This window comes from Gekko japonicus, unplaced genomic scaffold, assembly GCF_001447785.1.
Source record: "Gekko japonicus isolate JY-2015 unplaced genomic scaffold, Gekko_japonicus_V1.1 scaffold2207, whole genome shotgun sequence".
Classification (NCBI taxonomy): domain Eukaryota; kingdom Metazoa; phylum Chordata; class Lepidosauria; order Squamata; family Gekkonidae; genus Gekko; species Gekko japonicus.
The window spans coordinates 278,532-302,440 of record NW_015160899.1 but is presented as its reverse complement, the minus strand read 5'-3'; the positions used below and the strand labels follow the sequence as shown (position 1 = coordinate 302,440).

The window sequence follows — 23,909 nt, the reverse complement described above, 5'->3', positions numbered from 1 at the left end:
CAGCTGCTGGGTCTTGTCCTCCTACAGGAATTTCTCTCCAGACCTCACCCCATATCTAAAGGAGGTAACTCCCAAACCCAATGACTGTTTGTGTGCAAAGACTTCCATTTTTTTTGGGGGGGGGGGGGAACAGCCCGGGCCTTTGCTCTGCCTCCAGCCTTCCCCTTTCGTCCTTCTCATGCCTTTTACCTTTAAATGACAGGTATGCTATGCGTGGCCCCTCCTAACGGTTGCCCCCACCCTCTTTTTTCCTGCAAGTAAACCTCGAGATTTTGTTCCATTTGTCTGAAGAAGTGTGCTTTGCACACGGAAGCTTACACTTTGACTAAACCTTTGTTGGTCTTAAAGGTGCCGCTGGGTGCAAACTTTGTTCTGATTACCCTTATAATCCTACCCAACTGTCCACTTTTGAGTCTGTGCCTTGGGGGTGTCCCATGCTTCTTAGGTCTGCCCCAGTATATACAGGGCTCTTGTTTTGCTCCTCATAGGGTGTTAGGATTAGGATGTGCAGAAGCAAACAGACTCTTGGTTGGGTGGAGGCAGGTGGAGGGAGCTTAGGTGAAAGAATACCTACGCAACTCACAAGTTGTGACAGCATGGAGGGGTCAGATTTTGGATCAAAGTAGACAACGGGCAGAGGAAGATGTGCAAAAGAAGAGCTTTGAACCCCTTGCTCAGTCCCTCTCTTCCTCCACAAGTGCAGGCAGTCCAAAGGAAACAGGCAATTCCTTGTAAGCCCTCCCAGGTTTTGTCAGTGATCCCAAAGCTAGCCCCTGCTGTGCAGAGGGCTAAGAGATACTTGTGGAACTTACTTAAGGCAAATGTGTCTGTGCATTATTTTTATAGACAAAGAGACGGTTAAAGAGAACAGCTTTCAGGAGCTCTGTGGAAGTGCTGGGGACTCCACAAGGTGGTTAAAATGTAGTGTTAACAACCATGTTTCTCTTTATTATGCTTTCCTTATAGATGAAAAGTTACTTGCTTACTGCAACTAGAAAAGTGAAGATTCCGTATATTGATTTTGAAAAGCAAGAAACTGACATCTTCACCATTTGCTGGTGACTTCATGCTCTGTCCCGCAGGACCAACAACCTCAGTTGCATTCTGAAGATCACTTTTACTTTAAGCTAGTGGCAGGTTTCAAGCAACTGAAAAGTTAAGAGTGAACAGGAAAGGGAGAAATTTTAGAACTCGATGACAGCAGGCTTTTCTGAACATTCTCTCTACAGTTTTCCAGTAGCCATATTGGTTTATTTCTTACAGACATGCCTCAATTCCATCAGGTTTTCTGAGAGAGAATGCTGTTGTCACCAACAGTGGCATAACACCTCCCTTTTCTTTCTTCTTTTAATGCGCATGTGCTGCATCGATATATTGACCTACCACTAGAAGAGGCGTGAGGCATGCATGAGAATTGCCATATTGTTGCGCTGGAGAAATGCCCTTCATTCTAAGGTTCATCCCAGTGTCTGGCAACTTGGGGCTGCACACTGATTTTTAGAAGAAGAGATTGGATATATACCCCGCCCTTCACTCAGAGTCTCAGAGCAGCTTACAAACCCCTTCCCCTCCCCACAACAGACACCCTGTCAGGTAGGCGGGGCTGAGAGAGCTCTGAGAGAACTATGGCTGGGCCAGGGGCATGCAGCAGCTGCAAGAGGAGGAGTGGGGAATCAAACCCAGTTCTCCCAGATCAGAGTCTGCACATTTAACCGCTACACCAAACTGTCACCTGGTTTTCCTGTTGACAGACAACAGGCTAAGGGAGAGGAGTTAATTGCTTTCAAGCTGCCAGTACTTAACGTTTAGTCATGTAACCGAACAGTGAAGCAGGCCCTTTGGGGCCGCTCTGTGGCAGTCCCCACTATAATCAAAGGTGATAACAAATACCACCCCAACCCATAACATATCAAGAGTTCCACATACAAAAAACATAATTAACAGATGTGTGTCAAAGACACGGGCACACCTGATGGTGATACCTTTATCAGAGTGATTTTTAAAAAATTAAAAATCAAAGACTTGCCTCCACAAGGAAAACATTCCTTCTTTCCACGGGGAAAGGGAGTAGGGCCAGGGCCCATCACAAGAGCCAAGCGCAGAGGCCAAGAGTGAAGGCTGTGTGGTCAGAGAGAGCAGCGAGCGCTCCTGTGCCGGCGAAAAGGGCAAGGAAACAACTGTTTTGGGGGGGGGGCAGAGAAAGAAAAGGTACCAATTTCTGTACACTGAAAGAGCAATATATCGCTACTGGCTTTCCGTTTAGACCCTGGGTCTAGTCCACGAAGGCTGCCACAATGGAGGGGGTTAGCTGTAACTTGAAATGGAGTTCAGAGAAAAGTGGAGCAGAATCCCCCTCCCCTCCCCTCCCCGCGGGGATCCATTGCCCTGGCTTCTTTTGCCCACCTCCTAGCCTTGGTTGGGCTCGCAGTGAGGCAGGCTGGGACGAAAGTGCAGGGTTCAGATCCCTTTCACAATTCTGTTGAGACACACCTGAGAGCAAACGTGGCTGTCAAAAACAGAAATTTTCCAAGCAGGTGATTTTGATGCTATTTTAATTTATGAAATGTAAACAGAAAAACCACAGGAAAAATACTTTTAAGATCAAAAGGGTTGCCCTCCAAAGCCTTTGGGAGTTGCCCATAAATAGACGTATGTTCACAGCACAAAAGCTGTTTTTAATGAGCCGTCTGATCACCTTTTAAGCATAAGCCCTGAAATGAGACACGGACCTTCCGGCCCCCCACAACTGCGTCAGGGTCCTTCCTAATGGATTTCCGTGGTTTCCAACACCTCCTCCACAGCACGAGGAGTCTGTGATGTCCGAGACAGGGCTGCATCCTTGCTCCGTCCAACCAATCCATTCTGTTCTGCTGACTGATGGTCAAAACCACAACAGGAGCTGGATTCCTCCTGCCCGCCTGGAAAGAGCCCCTCCATATCTTGAGGAGTGTCCCCAGTCTCCAGTCTTCCTGCTGAAACAGCCCGCGCATGGTGTCCGAACATATTTTGGACGATATAGCGGATGCACTGCAAAATCACGTTCCTTTCATGCCGAATGTCCTTGGCAAGCAGCTAAAAGGAAAAGCGCACATTCCTGTCAATCGTTAGGAGCATAAACTGACCTGCATATGAAGCTGAATCACAAACAAGTTTCCAAAAGCCCCCCCCCCGCAAGACGCAAGGGCCTAACAGAAATCCCTGCTGGCCATTAGATGATGGATGATGACCGTGTGTGTGACGGATTCTTCTATTGGGCCCCACCTGTCCCGTCTGGGCCGGGCAGAGCTAGACTCGCCTCCGAGATCATTTATTTACATCATTTATACTCGGCCTTTCTCCCCAACGGAGACCCAAGATGGCTGACATAATTTTCCTCTTGCCCTTCATTTTATCTTCACAACAACCCCGTGAGGTAGGGTAGGCTGAGTGTGACTGGCCCAAGGCCACCCACAGCCAGCTTCCATGGATTTGCCTCGGTTAAGCCTGTGGAAGAGCAGGACATGTTTAAGCCACAGAGGAAGCCAGCTCTGTTTTCCTCTTAAGCCAGAGGTCCTTTGGTGGGAACACCAACCCATAACCATGTGTAAAAGATATGGGGACCACAGGAACATCGTTACAACAGTTACACACAATTTCTAACAAAGTCTGAAAGTCAGAAAAGGCAGTTTACCATTTCTAGCAGTGTTGGACGGCGTTTTGGCAACTCCCAAAGCGTCTTCCTCCGTCGGCTGGGTCCTCTGGTGTGTTCCGTGCGTGGATTTGATTCCCCCAACTTTTCCACTCCACGGGGAGGGGCTTCTTGACGGCCTGTGTCTTCATAGGTATGGGGGACATTGGAAGGCTGATGGATACTTCTGAGAACAGCCTGATTTTCAGCAAGTACTTTTGCTGCAGTCTGGATGGGCTCTTCTATTTAAAAGTTCAAAAAAACGTAACTGGTAAAATAACTAGGGCTGAAAGAATTCATCAAATTAATTTTCACTTTAAGAGTGATAACTGTCACCGCCAAGGGGGGGGGGGAGGTGCCAGTTTCGGCCAATGGACCACCTGTAAGCTTACAACTAGGATTTAGGGTCAGACCTGTGTAAATTAAGCAGATTGCATCAGTGGAAAACCAATGCCACACTCCAGCAATTATCCAGCTTTCCCCCTTTTTCTAGTCAATACCAAGGAAGGCCTGGGAAGCTACTGGTACCGACCAGCACCCTAACCCACGCACGTTTCCCCCAGAAAAGCGCTGACCCCAATGGGCAATTTTCACGGGCGACAAGCAGTTACAGCCCAACTCACCACCTTCCTCACTCTCGCTTTCCGACATGCTGCCGTAACTGGCCACCAGGGAGCTCAACGCAGAGGTTATCTGCTTGGGAATGACAGTCACGCCTGCGGAGGCGTCTTCTGCAGCTCCTGCTTCTTTGTCTGAATCTGAAGGGAGACGAAACCCCCAGGATTAGCCAAGGAGCAAGACATGCAAGAAAAGCCTGTGAAGCACCAGCATGACTTATTGGGGCCTCCCTCCCATGGGAGCCCCTTCTGACCCTCAAGGAAACTGATGCCGAGGATGGGGGGGGGGGGGGGGAGCAATTCATACAACCATCAGCATGCAGCAGCTAAGCATGCTGTTCTCAAAAAGAAGCATTTAACACGGATGTGCCAGGAACTCCTGATGAGCTGAAAAATAGTAGCTTTGGCTTATACCTCAAGAACGTCCTAACCATGGAGTGAAAAAAAAACCCCCTCAAAACCCCCAGCTTGACTTTTGTTTTGGGATTAGCATTTCGTTCTAATGTCAAGCACTACCATGTGACAGCACTCCCAGTTTAAAAATCCATTGCTTTTTTAACAGGAAGCTGGTCTGACGGCCTCTTTCAAGTTCCTTGTTTATAAGCATGGGGAGGCCCCCTTTTCCAACCACCAAATAGGCCTCTGCAAAGGTAAAGCGGTGAGACGAACCAAGAGGTTGTGACCCTCAGAGGAAAGGCCTCCTGGAGCATCTCCCAAGGGGCCCTTGAGAGGCTGGCTGGCTGGCCTTCCAAAATCACTGCCGGCACCCTGAAGCTGAAAAGAGCCGGGTGCTGGAGGGTGCTGGACTTTGGGGACTTCACCCCAGAAGATGCCCTCCCAAGATGCTGGGCAGTGGAAGGAGAGAGCTGGCACACACCCCCATTGCCAGGGCAACAGAAGTGCTGGACCCCACAGGAGGAGGGGCCGAGAGGGCTGCCAGGGGGCACTTTGAGCCCAGCCGGGGAATGGAGGGACTCCTCCTCCACTGCTCTGGGAAGCACTGAGGATGGAGAGAAAGGGGGGGGGGCTTGCAGATGGAGACATGCCCTGGAGCAGAGTGTGGTGGAATGGGGGGGGGACATCCTGTGCCCCCCCCACTGATTTATAAGACGGGATTGGCCCGTAAAACAAGGAAGTTGACAGGACAGAGAGCGGCGGTGCCTTGTTTTGAGCTCTCTCACTCCTCCTCTCTCACACGCGCGCACAGAGACATCCACACCCTCCCAGGCTCCACATCTCACCTGCTCCTGCCCCCCACCCCTACGCGCCACTTCCACTTTCCTGGGGGGTGCTGGCAGCCCATATGACCTCCATGTCCCCTTGACCCTCCTGCCAGCAGCGCCAGGTCAACCAAGTGGGCGGGAAGACCCTATGGAGTCCAACTAGCAGAGCTGGTTTTCACACCCCACTTTTCTCTATCTCAGCATGGCTTACAACCACCGGTCCCTTCCTCTCCGCACAACAGGCAGGTGGGGCTGAGGGAGTCCAGAGAGAACCGTGACTGGCCTAAGGTCACCCAGCAGGCTCCATGTGAAGGAGGAAAGGGGGATCCAAACCCGGCTCTCCAGACCAGAGTCCACTGGCCTTAGCCACGACCACCACGCTGGCGCTCTCTACAGTCAGCTCCCCAAAGGCTCCCATCCTGGCAGAGAAGACCCAGGTCGCCCCACATGCCCGGGCCCCAGGCCTGGCGAAGCCTCTGGCTGATCACAGAGCCAAGCAGGTCCTTCCGGCCGGCCTGCTCTCCGCCACCAGGAGGGGGAGGGGCCCCTGCCACCACCAGTGAAGCAGCTGCTGAAACAAAGCACAGCGCAACGTGGGTGTGTCAGAGTGGGGTCTTACCAGAATCGCAGGCAGCCAAAAGGCCGAGGGGATCTTCGTCTCTCACAGAGGCCTGGGCTTTCCCAGCAGGCTCCCTTCCGGCTCCCGGCTCGCTCCCACGGTCGGTCAGACCTGCAGCGTTCAGGGGAAGAGTGGCAGGACCCGGCACACCCTGAGATGTGGTCCTGAAGCCATCTCTCTGCCGCCCTCCTGTCCCGCACTGCTGCGACGTCTCGCCTTGGGAGGGCTTCCACATCCCCTTCATCTTGCTGGGAGAAGCAGAAGTGTGAACATCTGTCCCAGGTCACTTCCAGCCAACTGTATGAGCTCCACTCACATAATATGTGCCTCACATCCGTCCGGAGCATCACACAATTCCATAGCCATCAAAACAACCACCCAATCAAGCCACCATGGCATACTGGTTACGAGTGGTGGACTCTAACCTGGGGAGCTGGGTTTGATTCCCCACTCCTCCTCCATATGAAGCCCGTCGGGTGACCTCAGGCTGGTCACAGTTCTCTCAGAACTCTCTCAACCACACCTGCCTCACAAGGCGTCTGTTGTGGGGAGAGGAAGGGGAGGCAATTGTAAGCCGCTCTGAGACTCCTGAAGGTAGAGGAAAGCGGGATACAAAAACCAACTCTTCTTCTTCACATCCCATTAGGCATTAAGTGATGCTGATGGTACATTAAAACTCCCAGACAGCGGAAATCCACTAACTGTAGTTACAATGCCAGCATATTCACATTATCAAAAAGTATATGCTGAGAAGTATCTGGCTGCCTTTTGATGGCCCATTTTCTTACAGTCCATCTGAGACCACTCCTCAACAAGCAGAAAGCAACCAGGGCCATAAACATGGAAACTGAACATCTGACACCACCCTCTGAACCCACCTCGGAACAGGATTTGGAACACCGCTGACACAGAAGGCCGCCCAAACTCATTCCGCTCCCGAGAGGAAGGATCATCCACCACCCCCGCCTTCCAAGATGTCCGCCCACACATTGCCAAACACAGGAGAATGAGTGCATTCCAGAAAAGCATCTACTCCACAAACACGCATCCCCAAAAATAAGATCAAAAGGTCTTTCTTAAGTAGGATGGCAACCCACCCCTTAGGGCTTCGATTCCCAAACGGTGTGTCCAGGCACAGGAGCAACATCCTGTCCGAGCGGCCAAAGAGGTGCCTCCATTAAGCCACCATAGGGGTTACATCCACCACCCTACAGAATAGCCACACTTCCTTCTCTTGAACGGAAGGAGGGATATCGGGAAGCAAAATTAACCGGGAGATTCTTCAAGCACAAAGATGTCCACGGTTCTGGAAAACTGTCATACACACTTCTCAGTAGAAAGTGAAATACTCCGCTTATTTCAGTCCAGAGAGGAGAAACCCTGTGCCCCAGAGGTGTCAAAAGCACATGTGCCCCCCCCCCCGGGTGTTGAGAATCAAACCACATTCCTACATGACAACAAACCTTTGTTCACAACAGGCAAGAACGCAGCTGGTTGCCCACTTCTCTCTCCTCCCCCTCCAGTTCACCTGGAGGATTCCAGTTCTATAATCTTACATATAATTTCTTACTCCCATCCTCAAAATAAAATAATTTTTAAAAAATCCCGGGAAGATTAGAGGAACAGCATATACCTCCTTTCTTCTTGCAGACCTCGACCCTGGAAGCTTGAACTGAGCTGCCAGTTCCTGTGCAGCTTCCCAGCGTCTACCAAGGCACGGGGCTGATTTCGGCTAGATTCGGGCCCAGTGGCACCGTACAGACCAACCAGGTTGGGAGGGGGGGGTGAGCTGCTGAGAGGCAAAGTTCCCTTCGTCAGATGCAAGTGTTGATTTAGTGACCTGCATCCACTTTTTAAAAGAGCCACACATTTTGTGAGTTCTGATGCTGACAGACTAACACGGCCACCCATCTGAAGAAGTGACTGCAGTGACTCATGAAAGTTCCTACCCTGCCACAACTTGTGGTAGTCTTGAAGGTGCTCCTGGACGCTTGCTCTTTTCTACTGCTAGAGACAGACGAACACAGCGACCCATCTTGATCTATCACTTTTAAAAAACATCTCTTAATGGAAGACGGTATATATTCTTACAACCACTCTGCTAATGTATGTTTTATTCTGCGGGTCCACAATCATAATAAATTATTGACGGATTCCTTAGAACATGTAGGAAATTGGGGGGGGGGGGGGGTTGAAGGCTGAAAATAAAATGCTGGTTTGGGGCATCTCGAAGGAAATCCAACCCTCTATGGTGTTTGAATACAAAGAGCCAGTGTGGAGTTCAGACAGCAGTAAGACACCTGGAGACAGGTCTGTTGCACGTGCGCCCTCTGCACCACACACAGGTCCTGGTTTGAGCCTTTAAAGCCCTCTGCGGTCTGGGAACAACAGGTCTGCAGGACTGTCTCTCCCAGGATGTTCCGCAAAGAGCTTTACGCCCCATGAATCAACATCTCTTGGTGATCCCCAGCCCAGAAGACATTTGCTTAGCTCCAACCAGAACCAGGGCTTTTTAGCTCTGGCCCCAGCCTGCTGGGACACTCTCCCACGCGAGACCCGGGCCTTGAGGGATCCACTCCAGTTCTGCCGGGCCTGCAAAATGGAGACGTTCCACCACGCCTACGGTTGAGGTGGCGGAATTCCACCTTTATTGGCCTCTCCGTGCTCTATCCTTCTGTTGTTTCTTCTTACCCACCCACAGTGCCAGTCGTTGATAAGCACTCAGATACAGAGTTCTGGGGGCAGTTGTTACCTGTGCTACGGATTGACATCTAATGGTTTAAGATTAACTGATGTTATATAGGTTAATTGATGACCATGTATGTTTTAATTCTGCTTCATTTTACTGTTTTATATCCACTCTTGTAACCTGCCCTAACCCTTGCTGTGCAGGGAAGGGTGGGCTAGTAATCAAATGAATGAATGACTGCGTGAATGAACGAAGGCCAACTCTGTGCCTGGAATGTCTGCGCGGGCTTGATTATCAGCCCAGAGAGGGGGTTAAAAAGGCACAACCTGAACTGAAGCAAAGCAGACCACAGACAGAGCCAATGCCTGCGTGGAAACCCCCTAGAAACCACCTCAGCGCCGCTTGAGCCTCTTTTCCCCAAAAGCCATGTCTCAAGCCTAAAAAGCACAGGGTCCTTTCGAGACGGGAGGAGACCCGCCGGTGCTCCGTGAGGGGGTGCCTCTGCCAGAGCCACGCGGCCTCCCCCCCGCCCGCCATGCCCGCCAGGCTTACCCAAACTGCAGCGTGCTCAGCACCTCTCCTCTCTGCTCCTTTTCCATCTGCAGCGCTTTCTTTTTTTCAATGTTCGCCAAAGTAGGGAAATTTCTAGAAACAACATCCACACAAAGCAGCTTTACTGCAAAACTCCTGGCGTGGCCCTGAGGCCGTCCCTCGCCCACCTTCGTAAACGGCCAGTGGCAACATGACAGCCAGGTAAGACTTTCCTTTTTATTTTCACACTGCACAGGCTGCAGCGGTTTACAATGCCTTCTCAAGTACTGAGTAGACTTAACATTTTCCATACAGAAAAAGATATTGATATTTTAAATTCCATAAATATGCTAAACAGTGCAATCTTACGTGCTGACTAATCTATAAATGATGCATTCTATGTTGGTAAACCAGTAAAAGTTTAGATGTGATAGGAAAGTAAAGTGCATAGACTGCATATATTTCAATTCCCTCCACATTTTTGCCCCCCCCCCCCCAACGGTAGGAAAAAATGGTTTATTCACATGGCTTCAAAATTTCTAGAAATGCTACATTTCTGACTGCCAGGGAGGAACCTGAACAGTCCTCTGGCCAAAAAACCCTTCACAGAGACAACCAAACGTCAGAGCGGGGACTTCTCACCTGTCTTTCCCTGACGTGACTGTTTTTCTCTGCAGAGCAATCTTTGTAGGGAGGAGCATCCCCTCGCCTGAACCTGAAGCTGTCTAATGCAGAGACCAGCTGGCCACCCCGCTGAGAAGGACCTCAACCTCATACCAAGCAGGACCTACCAAAGATGGCAGAGACTGGCAAACTTTAAACACTGTGTGGGCACCTGGCACAGTGGGGCCATAAGGGAAATGGGAGACCTGTGCCAACAGAGGCTGGGCAGTGGTTCAGTGGAAAAGCCTCTGCTTTGCAGGGAGAAGATCCCCAACCCCCAGCATCTCCGGTGGTGGTGGTGGTGGTGTGAAAGACCTCAGCTGGAGACCCGAGAGAACAGCTGCCAGACCCTGATAGACTTGGGGGGGGGGGGTCTGATGCTGTACAAGGGCAGCTTCACATTATGTGTTCCTGTGTGCTCCCATGCCCCTGTCCACTGGCCCTCCCCTGGCAAACCTCAGCCAGACTGAAGTGGGAGGGACGAAGAGGCCCCGTCAGCCCTGCAGGAACCTGGCCCAGGACCCGCACACAAGCCCCCCCCTCCCCCGGGGACGTGTGCCCAGGGAAGTGGTGGGCTGCGGTGAGCCTGTCCTGTAGTACAAAACAGAAAGTACACAGGCTGATTCATTTGACTCATCCCAGCTGGGGCTAAGCCCTTACTGCTGAAAGGCCCTGGGTTACCAGAACTGGTTAGAGAAATAGAGCACTTTCCCCTCTTGCCCTCACAGGTGTATCAACTACTACTCACTTTTTTCTTTCTTCCCTCCATTTAGCAATCTCCTCAAGAGTATCTAACTTGATTCGTTTGGCTCCAGGAGAATGCATCTACAGAGAAGGAGCAAGGGAAACACTTGAAAAAGCCTGAAATACAAGTGCAGGTGAAATACAGATAAAACTATTGTTCTCTCAAAGACTAAATGGAACTAGTAATGTAAGTTGGTACTGATATCCCCCCTCCCCAAACGAAATTTACAGACCAAGGCCCTGGAGTGAAGCAACTCTCTGAAGCTAAGCAGGTCTGAGTTTGGGGGGCTGTTCTAGGACAGAAGAGAGCCTGAGAATTGGAGGGAAGCAAGGAGGGGCCGCGCTGCCTGCACGCACAGAGCAGGAGGACTACTCATGGGAACGGCTATGCAAGAAAGTAAGAGAGCCCATGTGTTGTTTGGGTCAACACTTAAGGGCCGGAGGCGGGAGAGGAGGTCGAGCTCAGTTAAGGACACAGGCTGAAAATAAGCCAAGAAATTGGGATATCTGCTCATTGAAATTGCACACTTGGGAGGTGAAACAAGGTAAAGTGTCATGGTATAAGTTACAGGAATAAGTAAGCATTAATATCATCAGTGGACTAACCTGCAAGGCTGTGTTATATGCCCCATGCCATGACAATCAAGTTACAAAAATCATAACAAGGTGACCGAAACAAGGCAGCATCACAATTCAAATGGGATTGGGGTTCAAACCACAGAAGGGAAGATACTTACATTCTTCCAGTGGATGTGAACCAATTTTTCATGTGCACTGAAGCTACACCCATCTTCTGTACACTGAAAGGGGAAAAAGGCACATTTGGAAGCTGTATTACATTTACAACTAAGAGCTAGAATCACAGAGTTGGAAGGGACCTCCAGGGTCATCTAGTGCAACCCCCTGCACAAGGCAGGAAATTCACAAATACCTCCCCCTCCACACCCACAGTGACCGCCGTTCCACACCCAGAAGATGACAAAAAAACCTCCAGGATCCCTGGCCAAACCAGCCTGGAGAAGAATTGCTTCCTGACCCGAAAGTGGCTAGTCAGTCAGTACAACAGGACACCATTTGTATCAAAAGTCACAAACTCTTTACCTAGTGTTGCATGCTACAACTCCATCTACGGGCAAAATGTGGAATTTATCGCAAGGGATTGAGAATAAAATGGCTGATATTGTAATGCCCCTGGATAGATCTATGCTGCAGGCTCATTTGGAATACTGCGGATGGCTCTGGTCACCATATCTTTAAGCAGTGGCTGGACAAACACTTGTTAGGGATTGTACAGGATTAGCCCACCCAGGCCAGTCCAGGGATGAGAGGGAATCCTGTACTTTTCAGTACATTAAACAACAAACCACGAGATGGTCTATACCCTCTCTCGTTTTCAGAACAATTTGCCACCAGAACCTCTTTTCACTAGTTCCTGCTTTTCCTAAGGGAAGAGATTCCAAACCCTTAGTTGGCATCTGGGACAGAACACATTAGCAAATCAATTCAGAGATGCACACTTTTACTCTTACCAAGGTAGCTTATGTGGTCAGGGTTAGGCACAAGACTTAGACTTGGAATTCAAGTTACAACATCACAGACCATTAGAAATAAGAAGGATCTTTATTCAGTACAGAGCACAGCAAACAGACTAGGAGATTACAAAATAACAAAGGCTAGGGCAATTTGCCTTAACTACACATTAAAGATACATAGTTACCAATTCAGGAACATCCAACAGTCCAGAATAGTCCAAGGGATTTTGAAGGGAAATCCCATCTTTGCACACCCATGTGCTCCAAGTCACCAAGCAGGTCTTTGTTTTCCAAGAGACAGCATTTCAGGTGCAATAAAACAGGCAGCAAGAGCCTCAGAGCTAATAGAACAAGAGACTCGAGAACAAGAGACTCGAGAACAAGAAGAGGAAGGGAGAGCTAAGAGACTCACTCCCATAGGGATCAATCAATTATACCCCAATCTAATCATGATTAGCCATGGCCATTCGGCCAATCACAAGCAGCAGGGGTGTGTGGCCAATTTCAGGTTGCCATAGCTGCATGTGGGGATAGGCTATACGTTTGGGACCTCGCCTGCAGTCATCTGACCCAAACTCCAGCTACTTCATTGTGTATGTGACTGGTCACAAGTGGGCCAGAGTGTGGAGCCATGAGGTCTGGATTTTGGCATGAAGGTGTGAAAGAATGTGGTTTTATGGCATGGCTATTGAGGCCATGGGGCCTCACCATTTGGCTTGCAACAGGAAATAAGACACAGCATGTTATCATACTGTAATCACAGGAGAAGGCATGTGGATATAGAAAGCAGAAAGCAATTTTTCTATACAGGGATGCTCTAGGCTGACCCTGCATTGAGCAGGGGGCTGGACTAGATTGTGTCAAACTCTGTCTATAGTTTGCCATGAATTATGGGGAGGGGGGGCAGGACGGGACATTCTTAAGGGGGTTGTGAATGGCTGAGTGTGTGAACTGTTCTGTTGCAGGTGATCATTCCAAGATACCTCCCTCCTACCGCTGACGAACTTGAAGCTGAAGCTGTGCCTGCTTCGCTGTCTTAGATAAGGGGATTCATGTACCCACAGGTGTGTGTGTGGGGGAATGCAGAAGCGCAAAAGCTAAGCGGGACGGTTGCAGAGTGTGATTGGTTGTATGGAAAGGGTGTGTGTGTCTTGTTTGAACTGTCTATATATTTGGATTCTCCTGCCAGAACCTCAAGTCTGGCCTGGAACATGATTATTTCTCAATAAACAAATCACAGCCAGAGAGTGTTGTTGAGAGTAACTTTGTCCAGATGTCTGACAGATGGCCTGTATGGCCCCTTCCAACTCTGTGATTCTTCTATGATCTCCAAAAAGACATTGCAGAGCTTGATAAAGTACAGAGGAAGGCAACCAAGATGATTAGGAGGTTGGAGCACCTTCTCTATGAGTCTTCCCTGAAGAGTCTAGGACTTTTCAGTTTGGAAAAGAGACGGGGTGAGGGGGGACATGATAAAATTATGCATGGGGAGAACTTTTGACAAGGAGAACTTTTTTCCCCTCTCCCAAAATACTAGAACTTGAGGGCATCCAATGAAGCCGATGGGCGGTAGGTTTGGGATGGACAAAAGGAAATACTCCTTTAAACAGAGACTGATTAAAATGTGGAACTCACTGCCAGAGGATGTAGTGATGGCCACAAGAATAAGTGGCTTGAAAAAGGGATTAGATTCATGGAGGATGTCTTATCTGTGGCTACTAGCCATGGTGGCTGAGGGGAACCTCCATTTTCAGGTGCACTAAACCTCTGAGACCCAGAGCCAGGAAGCAACAGCGGGGGAAGGCCTCAGCCTCTCTGCTCTGTTGTTGGCTATCCAGAGAACTGGTTGGCTGCTGTGTGAGACAGGATGCTGGACTAGATGTACTATTGGTCTGATCAAGCAGGGCTCATTACGTTTTTCTTTAGATCGTTATATGTATCTGTGGTTTCATTTCCCCACCTGGTCCCTCTTATCTCTATGTTCTTACCATCCATGACAGCATGATCAACGTCAACCACAACGAAACATGGATCTAATAAGATGCCCCTTTAGCAGACACAAAACTGAGCCACCAAGTGAAACCACACCTGCTTGTGCTGAGAGAGATGCTCCTCATACTTCGCCTTGTTTTTAAAGCCACGATCACACGTGTCACAATAATGAGTAAAAACTGGTTCTTTCCTCTTCTTGTTCTGCAAACACACAAGAGGGACATTAGCTGGGACCACAAGCATTAGTCTTAACACTTTGAGCAGCACACGTATCACAGGTAGGGTTCTAGGGACCATCCTGAGCATGCACAGCATTTGGGTCAGAGCTGGAACGGGATGCTGAGCAGAACGGCTGACTAGCAACTTTCCGTGACGTATGAAAAAATCAAATCTGCTCTCATTAAGGGTCACTATTACTCATGTTACAGACTAGGAATTTCATAGAATCCTAGAGCTGGAAGGGGGCATACAGACCATCTAGTCCAACCCCCCTGCCCAATGCAGGACCAGCCTAGAGCATCCCTGACAAATATCCCTCCAGCCTCTTCTTGAAAGCTGTCAGTGAAGGGGAGCTCACCACCTCCCCATGCAGCTGATTCCACCTTTGAACCACTCTGACCATGGAAAAGCGTTTCCTAATATTTATTTATTTTTATTTTTTTATAGTCAAATTTATACCTCGCCCTCCCCTCAAAGCAGGCTCAGGCGATATCTTTCTGCGTTGCTTCGAGTCCTATCTGCTGTCAACTGGAACAGCTCCTTGCCCTCCTCCAAATGACAGCCTTTTAAATCATGTCCCCCCCCCCCAATCTCCTCTTCTCCAAACTAAACATTCCCAAGGGTGTGTTTCCTCGTAGGGCTCAGTCTCCAAACCTCTGATCATCTGCATCGCTCTCTTCTGTATCCTCTCGATTTTATCCACATCCTTTTTGAAGTGAGGCCTCCAGAACTGCACACAGTACTCAAGGTGCGGCCTGACCAAGGCAGAGAAATATTCTAGCATTGCAACACCTGGAAGTTCTACCCTCCCCCACCCAGGCATCTTATCTTCTCTGTTAAACTCTGACATGGAGCCAAGCTCCTGTGGCTGTGATTGCCAAAGATCAAAGGCAGAGAAGGTTTTCACTAACCTCTCTGGTCATGGCACAACAGGTGCCTGGAGCCAGCTGTGGCCGTTCCTGGACAGAAAGATCTTACTACCATGGTGCATACCCTGGCAGCATCTATATTTGAGTACCGCAATGTGCTCCATGTGGGCCTGCCCTTGAAGACTGCATCTGCTATAGCTTCACAGGGGTCGGGGAGAGCCTTCCTAATAGATGGAGCCCAGGCTTAGCTTGCCTTCAGCTGCTCCAAGCCAAAGGGGAAGGGAGAAAACGCCAAGCCTCTTCCAGGGAAGTAAATGCACTGGAAAAAGACATCTCTCTTTGATCAGGAATGGGCAAGGGAGAAAGTGGGGCAAACGTCTGTGGCACAGGAACAGACACAGAGCTCTGTGCCAGCAGTGCAGAACACATAGGCATGTTCTTGGTACAGAAAATTTCCCCTCTCCGCTGAACTGAATCTTGTGAACTAACAGGCCACAACTCCTTTGTGGTAAAAAGCACTCTGCACATGCTTAGAGACTATCCTTTATTAAGCCTCCTAATCTAATGATCAACCAAAGCACAAAGTATAGAATTTGAGAGGAGAGGAGAAACAAATAAGCTGTGAAAAGCTTTTGAGAAGTTTCATTCCAAGAAGCTTTCCAGAAGAAACTCACTGCCTCCAACCCCTCTTTTGTGACTTTTGGGCAAACAGGAAATGTTTTTCTGTTGAAAGCTGGACAGAAGAGTGATAACAACAAATGGAGCAGACTTTGGTCAAAGGCTTTGTTCACTTTGTGCACCCATAAAAAGCACAGGGCTCTCACCATTTTGCTCTAAGGAAAGACTCTCGACCAGTTAGGCTCCACCAACTGCATTAATCCAGTTCTGCTGGCTTACTCTAGCCCAAATCCTCTCAACAGCATCCTCTCAACCCAGCATCGGAATACACAATTTTATATCAACTGAATTAAGCGAGTGTGAGAGAAACTCCTGATTCTGAATGGATGCGAGGACGGAACAAGGGACGTACACCTGAATTCAGCACTGTTAATTCAACTGCACGGCCACCGTTTTCAAAGCATGAGAAGCTGCAACACTGGCAACGAAAGCACTTATCATATCACTAAGCATGAATAAAGGTAGATGCTACACAGTAACACCCAATACCTTCTGCTTGTAGTTCTGTTGATAAGCTCTGAAACGTTGCTGTCCTCTTTGTTCCACTTGCCATTCTTCACCATAATGGCAGATTCCTCCTTTAAGAACATAAACATACATATATACATATTCACGTGGGGGTGGGGAATCAAGCAGCAAACAGAAAAACCGCCCTTGTATGAGAGGCACACCTACTCCACATTTGACAACTACCAGCAGTGAGCTCTCTTGCCAAGGGCCCCCTGGCTTCTGCAGGGGCTAACCAAGGGAGCACAGGGCGCTGTCATTGATTCGTTTAATATTTGCTCTGTCTGTAGTCTTTCTCCCCAAGACTCAAGGTGGACTACACAGGGTCAGTCAAGGGCAACCAACAGGACGCAGCATTTAATAAGCAACGTAATCCAACTGAGAAATTTGAAACAAAGGAAAGAGTTGAGTGGTAGACATGATATAGTAAACAATTCAGAACATGGTATTACCGAAGTGGGTCTGTGGAGGTCCTGAAGAGGTGCCTGGAGATGGTAATGGAATGGGTGGGGGCCAATAAACTGAAGCTCAGCCTAGGCTGTTTGCTCAGGGAGAGAGTTTCACTCCCCCCCCCCCAGGAGCAGGTTTGTAGCTTGAGGAAACGGCTAAATTCCAGCCTGCAGCTGGAGACCCCGATCTCCCGTGACATGTAGAGCCTACGTTGCATTCTTTTAGACAGACAGCAGGCCAAAACATTTCGGTTCGCTCAGATTTTTGTTTATGTGGTTGATCTTTTAAAGTAACACTATTTTAGACAGGAAATGGTTATTTAAAGCTCTCAGTGGTCTCGGTTTTTTATAACTATTTATAACCTTTTCAACAATAACTGGACAAAGCAAATATTCTTGAAACATACGCACAAACTATATGACTATCAACAGTAACAAGAACAATTTTTGAAGAGATTACATACCCTTAACAGAAGTTAATAAAATTAAAACTGGATATATTTCTTAGGTAAGGCACCTTCCTCAGTTGCATAATTAGTGATTTAGTAAAAAAAAAAAGAAACTTTTCTATAAAACAGGACTGGAACATAAGAACATAAGAGACGCCAATGTTGGATCAGGCCAAAGGCCCATCCAGTCCAACACTCTGTGTCACACAGTGGCCAGAAATACCAGTGCCATCAGGAGGTCCAGCAGTGGGGCCAGGACATTAGAAGCCCTCCCACTGTTGACCCCCCCCCCAAGCACCAAGAAGACAGAGCATCACTTGCCCCAGAGCCCCTAGCTATACCTTGTGGCTAATAGCCACTGATGGACCTCTGCTCCATATGCTTATCTAATTCCCTTTTGAAGCCGTCCATGCTTGTAGCACCCACCACTTCCTGTGGCAGTGAATTCCATGTGTTAATCACTCTTTGGGTGAAGAAGTACTTCCTTTTATCCGTTCTAACCCGACCGCTCTGCAGTTTCATGGAGTGCCCACGAGTTCTTGTATTGTGAGAAAGGGAGAAAAGTACCTCTTTCTTTACCTGCTCTTTCCCATGCATAATCTTATAAACCTCGATCATGTCACCCCTCAGTCGTCTTTTCTCCAAGCTAAAGAGCCCTAAGCGCTTTAACCTTTCCTCATAGGGAAAGTGTTCCAACCCTTTTATCATTCGAGTTGCCCTTTTCTGCACTTTTTCCAAAGCTATAATATCCTTTTTAAGGTGTGGTGCCCAGAACTGCACACAGTATTCCAAATGAGGTCTCACCATTGATTTATATAGGGGCATTATTATATTGGCTGATCTGTTTTCAATACCCTTCCTAATAATCCCCAGCATAGCATTGGCCTTCTTTATTGCAGTCACACACTGTCTCGACATTTTCAGTGAGTTATCCACTACAACTCCAAGATCTCTCTCTTGCTCAGTCTCTGCCAGTTCAGACCCCATCAATGTGTATTTATATTTAGGATTTTTGGCTCCAATGTGCATCACCTTGCACTTGGCCACATTGAACCCCATTTGCCATGTTGACGCCCACTCGCCCATCCTTGACAGATCCCCTTGGAGTGCCTCACAATCCTCACTGGTTTTCACCACCCTGAACAACTTTGTATCATCCGCAAATTTAGCCACTTCACTGCTTACTCCCATCTCCAAATCATTAATGAACAAGTTAAAAAGCAGTGGACCAAGTACTGATCCCTGCGGTACCCCACTGCTTACCACCCTCCACTGAGAAAATTGCCCACCTACACTCACTCTCTGTTTTCTATGAACTAGCCAGTTTTTGATCCATAAAAGGACTTGTCCTTCTATCCCATGATTTTTGAGCTTACTTAGGAGCCTTTGATGAGGAACTTTATCAAAAGCTTTCTGGAAGTCAAGGTAAATAATATCTATTGGATCCCCCTTGTCCACATGTTTGTTCACCCCCTCAAAGAACACTAACAGGTTAGTGAGACAAGATCTTCCCTTACAGAAACCGTGCTGAGTCTGCCTCAATAGGTTTTGTTCATCTATGTGCCTACTAATTCTTTCCTTAATAATGGTTTCCACCAATTTACCCGGTATCGACGTCAGACTGACTGGCCTGTAATTTCCCGGATCTCCTCTGGAACCCTTTTTAAAGATGGGAGTGACATTAGCTACCTTCCAATCCTCAGGAATGGAGGCAGATTTTAAGGAAAGATTACATATCTTTGTCAGGAGATCTACAAGTTCACATTTGAGTTCTTTCAGAACTCTCGGATGTATGCCATCTGGGCCTGGTGATTTTTCAGTTTTTAAGTTGTCTATCAGTTTTAGGACCTCCTCTCTCGTCACCTCAATCTGACTCAGGTCTTTCAACACCCCTCCTGAAATCAGTGGTTCTGGAGTGGGCAAGCACTTCTCATCTTCCACAGTGAAGACGGAGGCAAAAAATGCATTTAGCTTCTCAGCCATTTCCCTATCATCCTTCAATACTCCTTTTACCCCTTGGTCGTCCAAGGGCCCCACTGCCTCCCTGGCTGGTTTCCTGTTTCTAATGTATTTGAAGAAAGTTTTATTGTTGGTTTTTACGTTTTTTGCTATATGCTCCTCATATTCCCTTTTTGCCTGCCTGACCTCAGACTTGCATTTTATTTGCCATAGCCTGTGTTCCGTTTTATCAGCCTCACTGTGACTAGCTTTCCACTGCTTAAAGGAATTCTTTTTACTTTTTACAGCCTCCATTACTCTGTTTGTTAACCATGCAGGCTTTTTCCTATACCTGTTTGTGCCTTTCCTAACCTGCGGAATATATATTTTTTGAGCTTCTAGGATCGTAGTTTTAAATAGATCCCAAGCTTCCCCAATTGTTTTGACCCTTTCTACTTTTCCTTTCAGTTTCCTCCCCACGTGTCCCCTCATATCAGAGAAATTACCCCTTTTAAAGTTAAAAATGGTTGTGTGAGTCTTTTTGGCCAATTCTCTATTTGTACAAATGATGAACTCAACAACATTATGATCACTGTTTCCAAGCGGTGCAATCACTTTTACATCTCTCACCAGGTCTTGAGTGTTACTTAGGACCAAATCAAGGATCGCCTCTCCCCTGGTAGGTTCCGTGACCATCTGCTCCATAGCACAGTCATTTAGAGTGTCTAGAAACTCAATCTCTTTTTCCCGGCTAGAACACATATTGACCCAATCAATGTGTGGGTAGTTAAAATCACCTATTATTACACAGTGTTTTTGTCTAGTTGCTATCTTTAAGGCATTCATCATTTTATAATCCTCCTCTATCTTTTGATCTGGTGGGCGATAACAAACTCCCAGTGTTAAGTTTCCTTTTGGCCCCCCTATTTCAACCCATAGAACTTCCAGAAGCGAATCCAATTCACTTAGCCTCTCAATCTTTCTAGACTTTATACCCTCTCTGACATACAGAGCTACCCCACCTCCAACCCTTCCCCCCCTATCCTTCCGATATAATATATAACCGGGAATCACTGTGTCCCACTGATTTTCCTCATCCCACCAAGTTTCAGAAATACCCACAATGTCTATTTTTCCCTCCGACACCAAGCACTCCAACTCCCCGATTTTACCTCGGACACTTCTAGCATTTGTATAGAAACAGCTGTAATTTCCCTTACAAGTTAAGCCTGCATCCTTCCTCTTGCTATCTCGAGTCGTTGTCCGGCAGTCCATGTCACCAGCCATGGCCTCTGTGGACAATTTCAATCCACCTCCCTGTAGAAAAGCAACCGGTACCCCCTCACCTCTCTCAGATGAGCCAACCCGAACCAGAGACTTTTCATCTCCTGTCGGCTTTCCCCCAATATTCAGTTTAAAAGCTGCTCTGCCACCTTTTTGATTTTAAGTGCCAGCAGCCTGGTTCCTTCTCGGGACAAGTGGAGACCGTCTCGCCTGTACAGCTCCCTCTTGTTCCAAAAAGTATCCCAGTGCCTAACAAACCTGAACCCTTCCCCCCTACACCATCGTCTCATCCACGCATTGAGACTCCTGATCTCTGCCTGTCTCTCCGGCCCTGCGCGTGGAACAGGTAACACTTCTGAGAAGGCTACCTTGGAGGTCCTGGACCTAAGTTTCCTGCCCAGGAGCCTAAATTTCTCCTCCAGGACCTCACGACTGCATTTCCCCACATCGTTGGTGCCGACATGCACCACGACCACTGGCTCCTCCCCAGCACTATCTACCAGCCTATCTAAAACACGCGTAATGTCCGCTACCTTCGCACCAGGCAGGCAAGTCACCATACGGTCAGTACGCGGGTTCGCCACCCAGCTGTCTACCTGCCTAAGGATCGAATCACCCACTACCAAGAGCCCCCCTCCCACCCTGCTCAGGGATGGTTCCTTGGTGCAAAAGGAGAGCCGCTCACCAGCTGGGGAAGAGGTCCCTTCTGAGGGCACATTCCCCTTATCCTCAGCATGGTGCCCTGTTTCCCCTAGACCCTCATGCTCCCTGACAGCAGCGGGGCTGCCAGATCCAGAGTGGGACGTAGCTAACAAGTCCCCGAGAGTCTTTTCTGTGTGCCTAGCTGACTGTCTCTGCTTCTCCAGGTCAGCCACCTTGGCCTCAAGGGAGCACACACGTTCCCTGAGAACCAGGAGCTCCTTGCACCGAGGACACACCCAAGACTTCTGCCCAGTGGGCAGATAGTCATACATGTGACACTCCGTGCAAAACACTGGATAGCCCCCAACCCCCTGCTGGCATTCTGGCTTCATAATTCTTTTAAAATAAATAAATATAATCCCCCTTTTTAAACCCTTGGTATTTATGTGGGTTTTGTTATCAAGTCAAATTATTTTACGGGAAAGACAAAGAGCCTGGCTCTTTTTGGGCTACTTACAGAGCCCCTAGTCTAAGAGTCCACAGGCAAAGAGCCCTTTAGCTCGCCCTTCGGCTCGTGCCTCTGGCAAGGTGCTTCCTTAAATAGACTGGAATTTAGGATTATTATCAGCAATCACTAATTGAGCTAATATCCATTGCTATATGGTCCCATACTTTTAGGACCCATTGTTTAATAGTTGGAACCCTATCTGATTTCCAGTACTGCGCAAGTACTGTCTTAGCTGCCGCTAGCAATGAAGAGACAGAGGCTTTTCTCAATTTAGGAAAATAATTATTAATCCAAAAATTGAGAAAAATGGTTTCAGGGCTGTGCGGTATTGAATAACTGGCAGTGTTCTTTATAATCATCAGAATTTTATCCCAAAAGGTCCACCAACAGCGGATAAATGTACTCAGTTGCCACAGCTTTTTCAGCATTGAGAGTCTTTGACAGACTCATAATGGTAGAGCTTCAGTGGTGTTAAATATCACCTAGTAAACATCTTGTAGGATTGTAGCTTGATGTTTAAAGCTTTGGTAGGGTAGAAACTAGAGGACCAGACAAGACTCTATTGTTTTAGTTAATAGTGATTCCACAATCTTTTTGCCATGCTTTCTGATGTGCTGTAATTATGGACCAATGCTCTTCATTTAACAGTTTGTAAAGGGCAGAAATTGCTCCTTTTGCACAATATGAGCTGTTTTTTCAAAGAGATTCAAATGAGGTTAAATCCCTATTAAGTAAAGCATTGATATCTGTTTTATGATGTATTCGGTTATACTGAAACCATGGGATATCAAATTTGTATTTTGACTCCAGTTGACATTTCGATCCTAGTTGCCGTTTTTGAAAAATGTCACTGAGTCTACAAACAGGTTTTTTCCTCTCAATTTTTTGTAAGAATCTGGATTCTTGCCTGGGTCCTTAAAATGCTGCTACAGGGAACGTACCAGCAGCTAACAGTTTCCAGTGTTTGTCCCATACGTGCAGAGTCTGGATAGAATCAAGGTAGGTCATAAGAACATAAGAGATGCCAATGTTGGACATTGTATTAAAGCAACCAATATTTCTAAACAAATTATTTAGTATTTCTACCTCCTCCCTAGGATTGGCTGGAAGACAGAGAGAGAGAGAGAGTGCTGTCTTCTGCACATTGGTCACAACTCAGCCCAGGTCTGGGTTGGAAAATACCTAGAGACTTTGGGGGGTGGATCCAAGAGAGGGAGGGGTCTGGGGAGTAGCCTCCGCAGGGTACAAGGCAATAGAGCCCACCCTTCAAAGCCGCCATTTTCCCCAGGGGAGCTGACCTCTGTCAGCTGGGGATCAGTTGTAAAAGCGGGAGATCTCCAGGCCCCACCTGGAGCCTGGCACCCCAAGGGCATCCCGGGTTCAGTGTCACTGTCCAAAGCATCACTTGCAAGGCTCGTTCGTTCCCTAGGTAAAGGTTCGGTGCTCATCTCCGTTTCAAAGCCGAAGAGCCAGCGCTGTCCGAAGACGTTTCCGTGGTCATGTGGCCAGCATGACTAGACGCCAAGGCGCACGGAACGCTGTTACCGTCCCACTGAAGTTGTACCTATTTATCTACTTGCAATTTCTTGCTTTCGAACTGCTAGGTTGGCAGGAGCTGGAACTAGAGACGGGAGCTCACCCCGTCATGCGGCACACTCGGGTCTCGAACTGCTGAACTGCCGGCCTGCAGTTCAGCGTCTTAACCACGTGAGCCACCACAGCTCGTTCGTTCCCTACCGGAGGGCAGATCCCACTCTCCCTTCCACGCCGCAAGAGGGGCTGCTGCATATAAAGAACCAAACTTTGCTTTCCTTGAAGCCTGCGCAGGGTCTCGTGGCTCCGAGGAGGCGGGGCAAGAGCGCCCCCCCCCGTGACCACCCCCTCGCACGTGCAACGCCGTCGGTCCACGTACCTGGCGGGCGCGGCGGCCAGTGCCCGTAGGCGGCCCAGCCAGGGAAAGTCGGCGGCAGGGGCCAGGCGGACATTGCCTTGCGACGGCGAGAGTTCCCTGCTTCACGTGGCTCGCAGCCTCCCCCGGAAAGAGACAAGCGTGCTTCCGCCCGGTTGCGTGACGCCACCGGAAAACACG

The 23,909-nt window shown here is 48.4% G+C and overlaps 1 protein-coding gene across 1 annotated transcript; it reads right to left on the bottom strand.

The window, feature by feature from the left end:
• Positions 1-2,550: 2,550 nt before the first annotated feature.
• Positions 2,551-23,887, bottom strand: NUFIP1 (nuclear fragile X mental retardation protein interacting protein 1). Its single transcript, XM_015423837.1, has 10 exons — positions 23,733-23,887; positions 16,533-16,621; positions 14,374-14,478; positions 11,491-11,553; positions 10,758-10,834; positions 9,368-9,460; positions 6,127-6,374; positions 4,291-4,425; positions 3,671-3,909; positions 2,551-3,072 (listed from the first exon to the last, which is right to left on the bottom strand). Exons 1-10 carry the CDS (start codon positions 23,803-23,805, stop codon positions 2,764-2,766), a joined length of 1,431 nt encoding a protein of 476 aa, XP_015279323.1. The 5' UTR covers positions 23,806-23,887; the 3' UTR covers positions 2,551-2,763.
• Between the last annotated feature and the right edge of the window lie 22 nt (positions 23,888-23,909).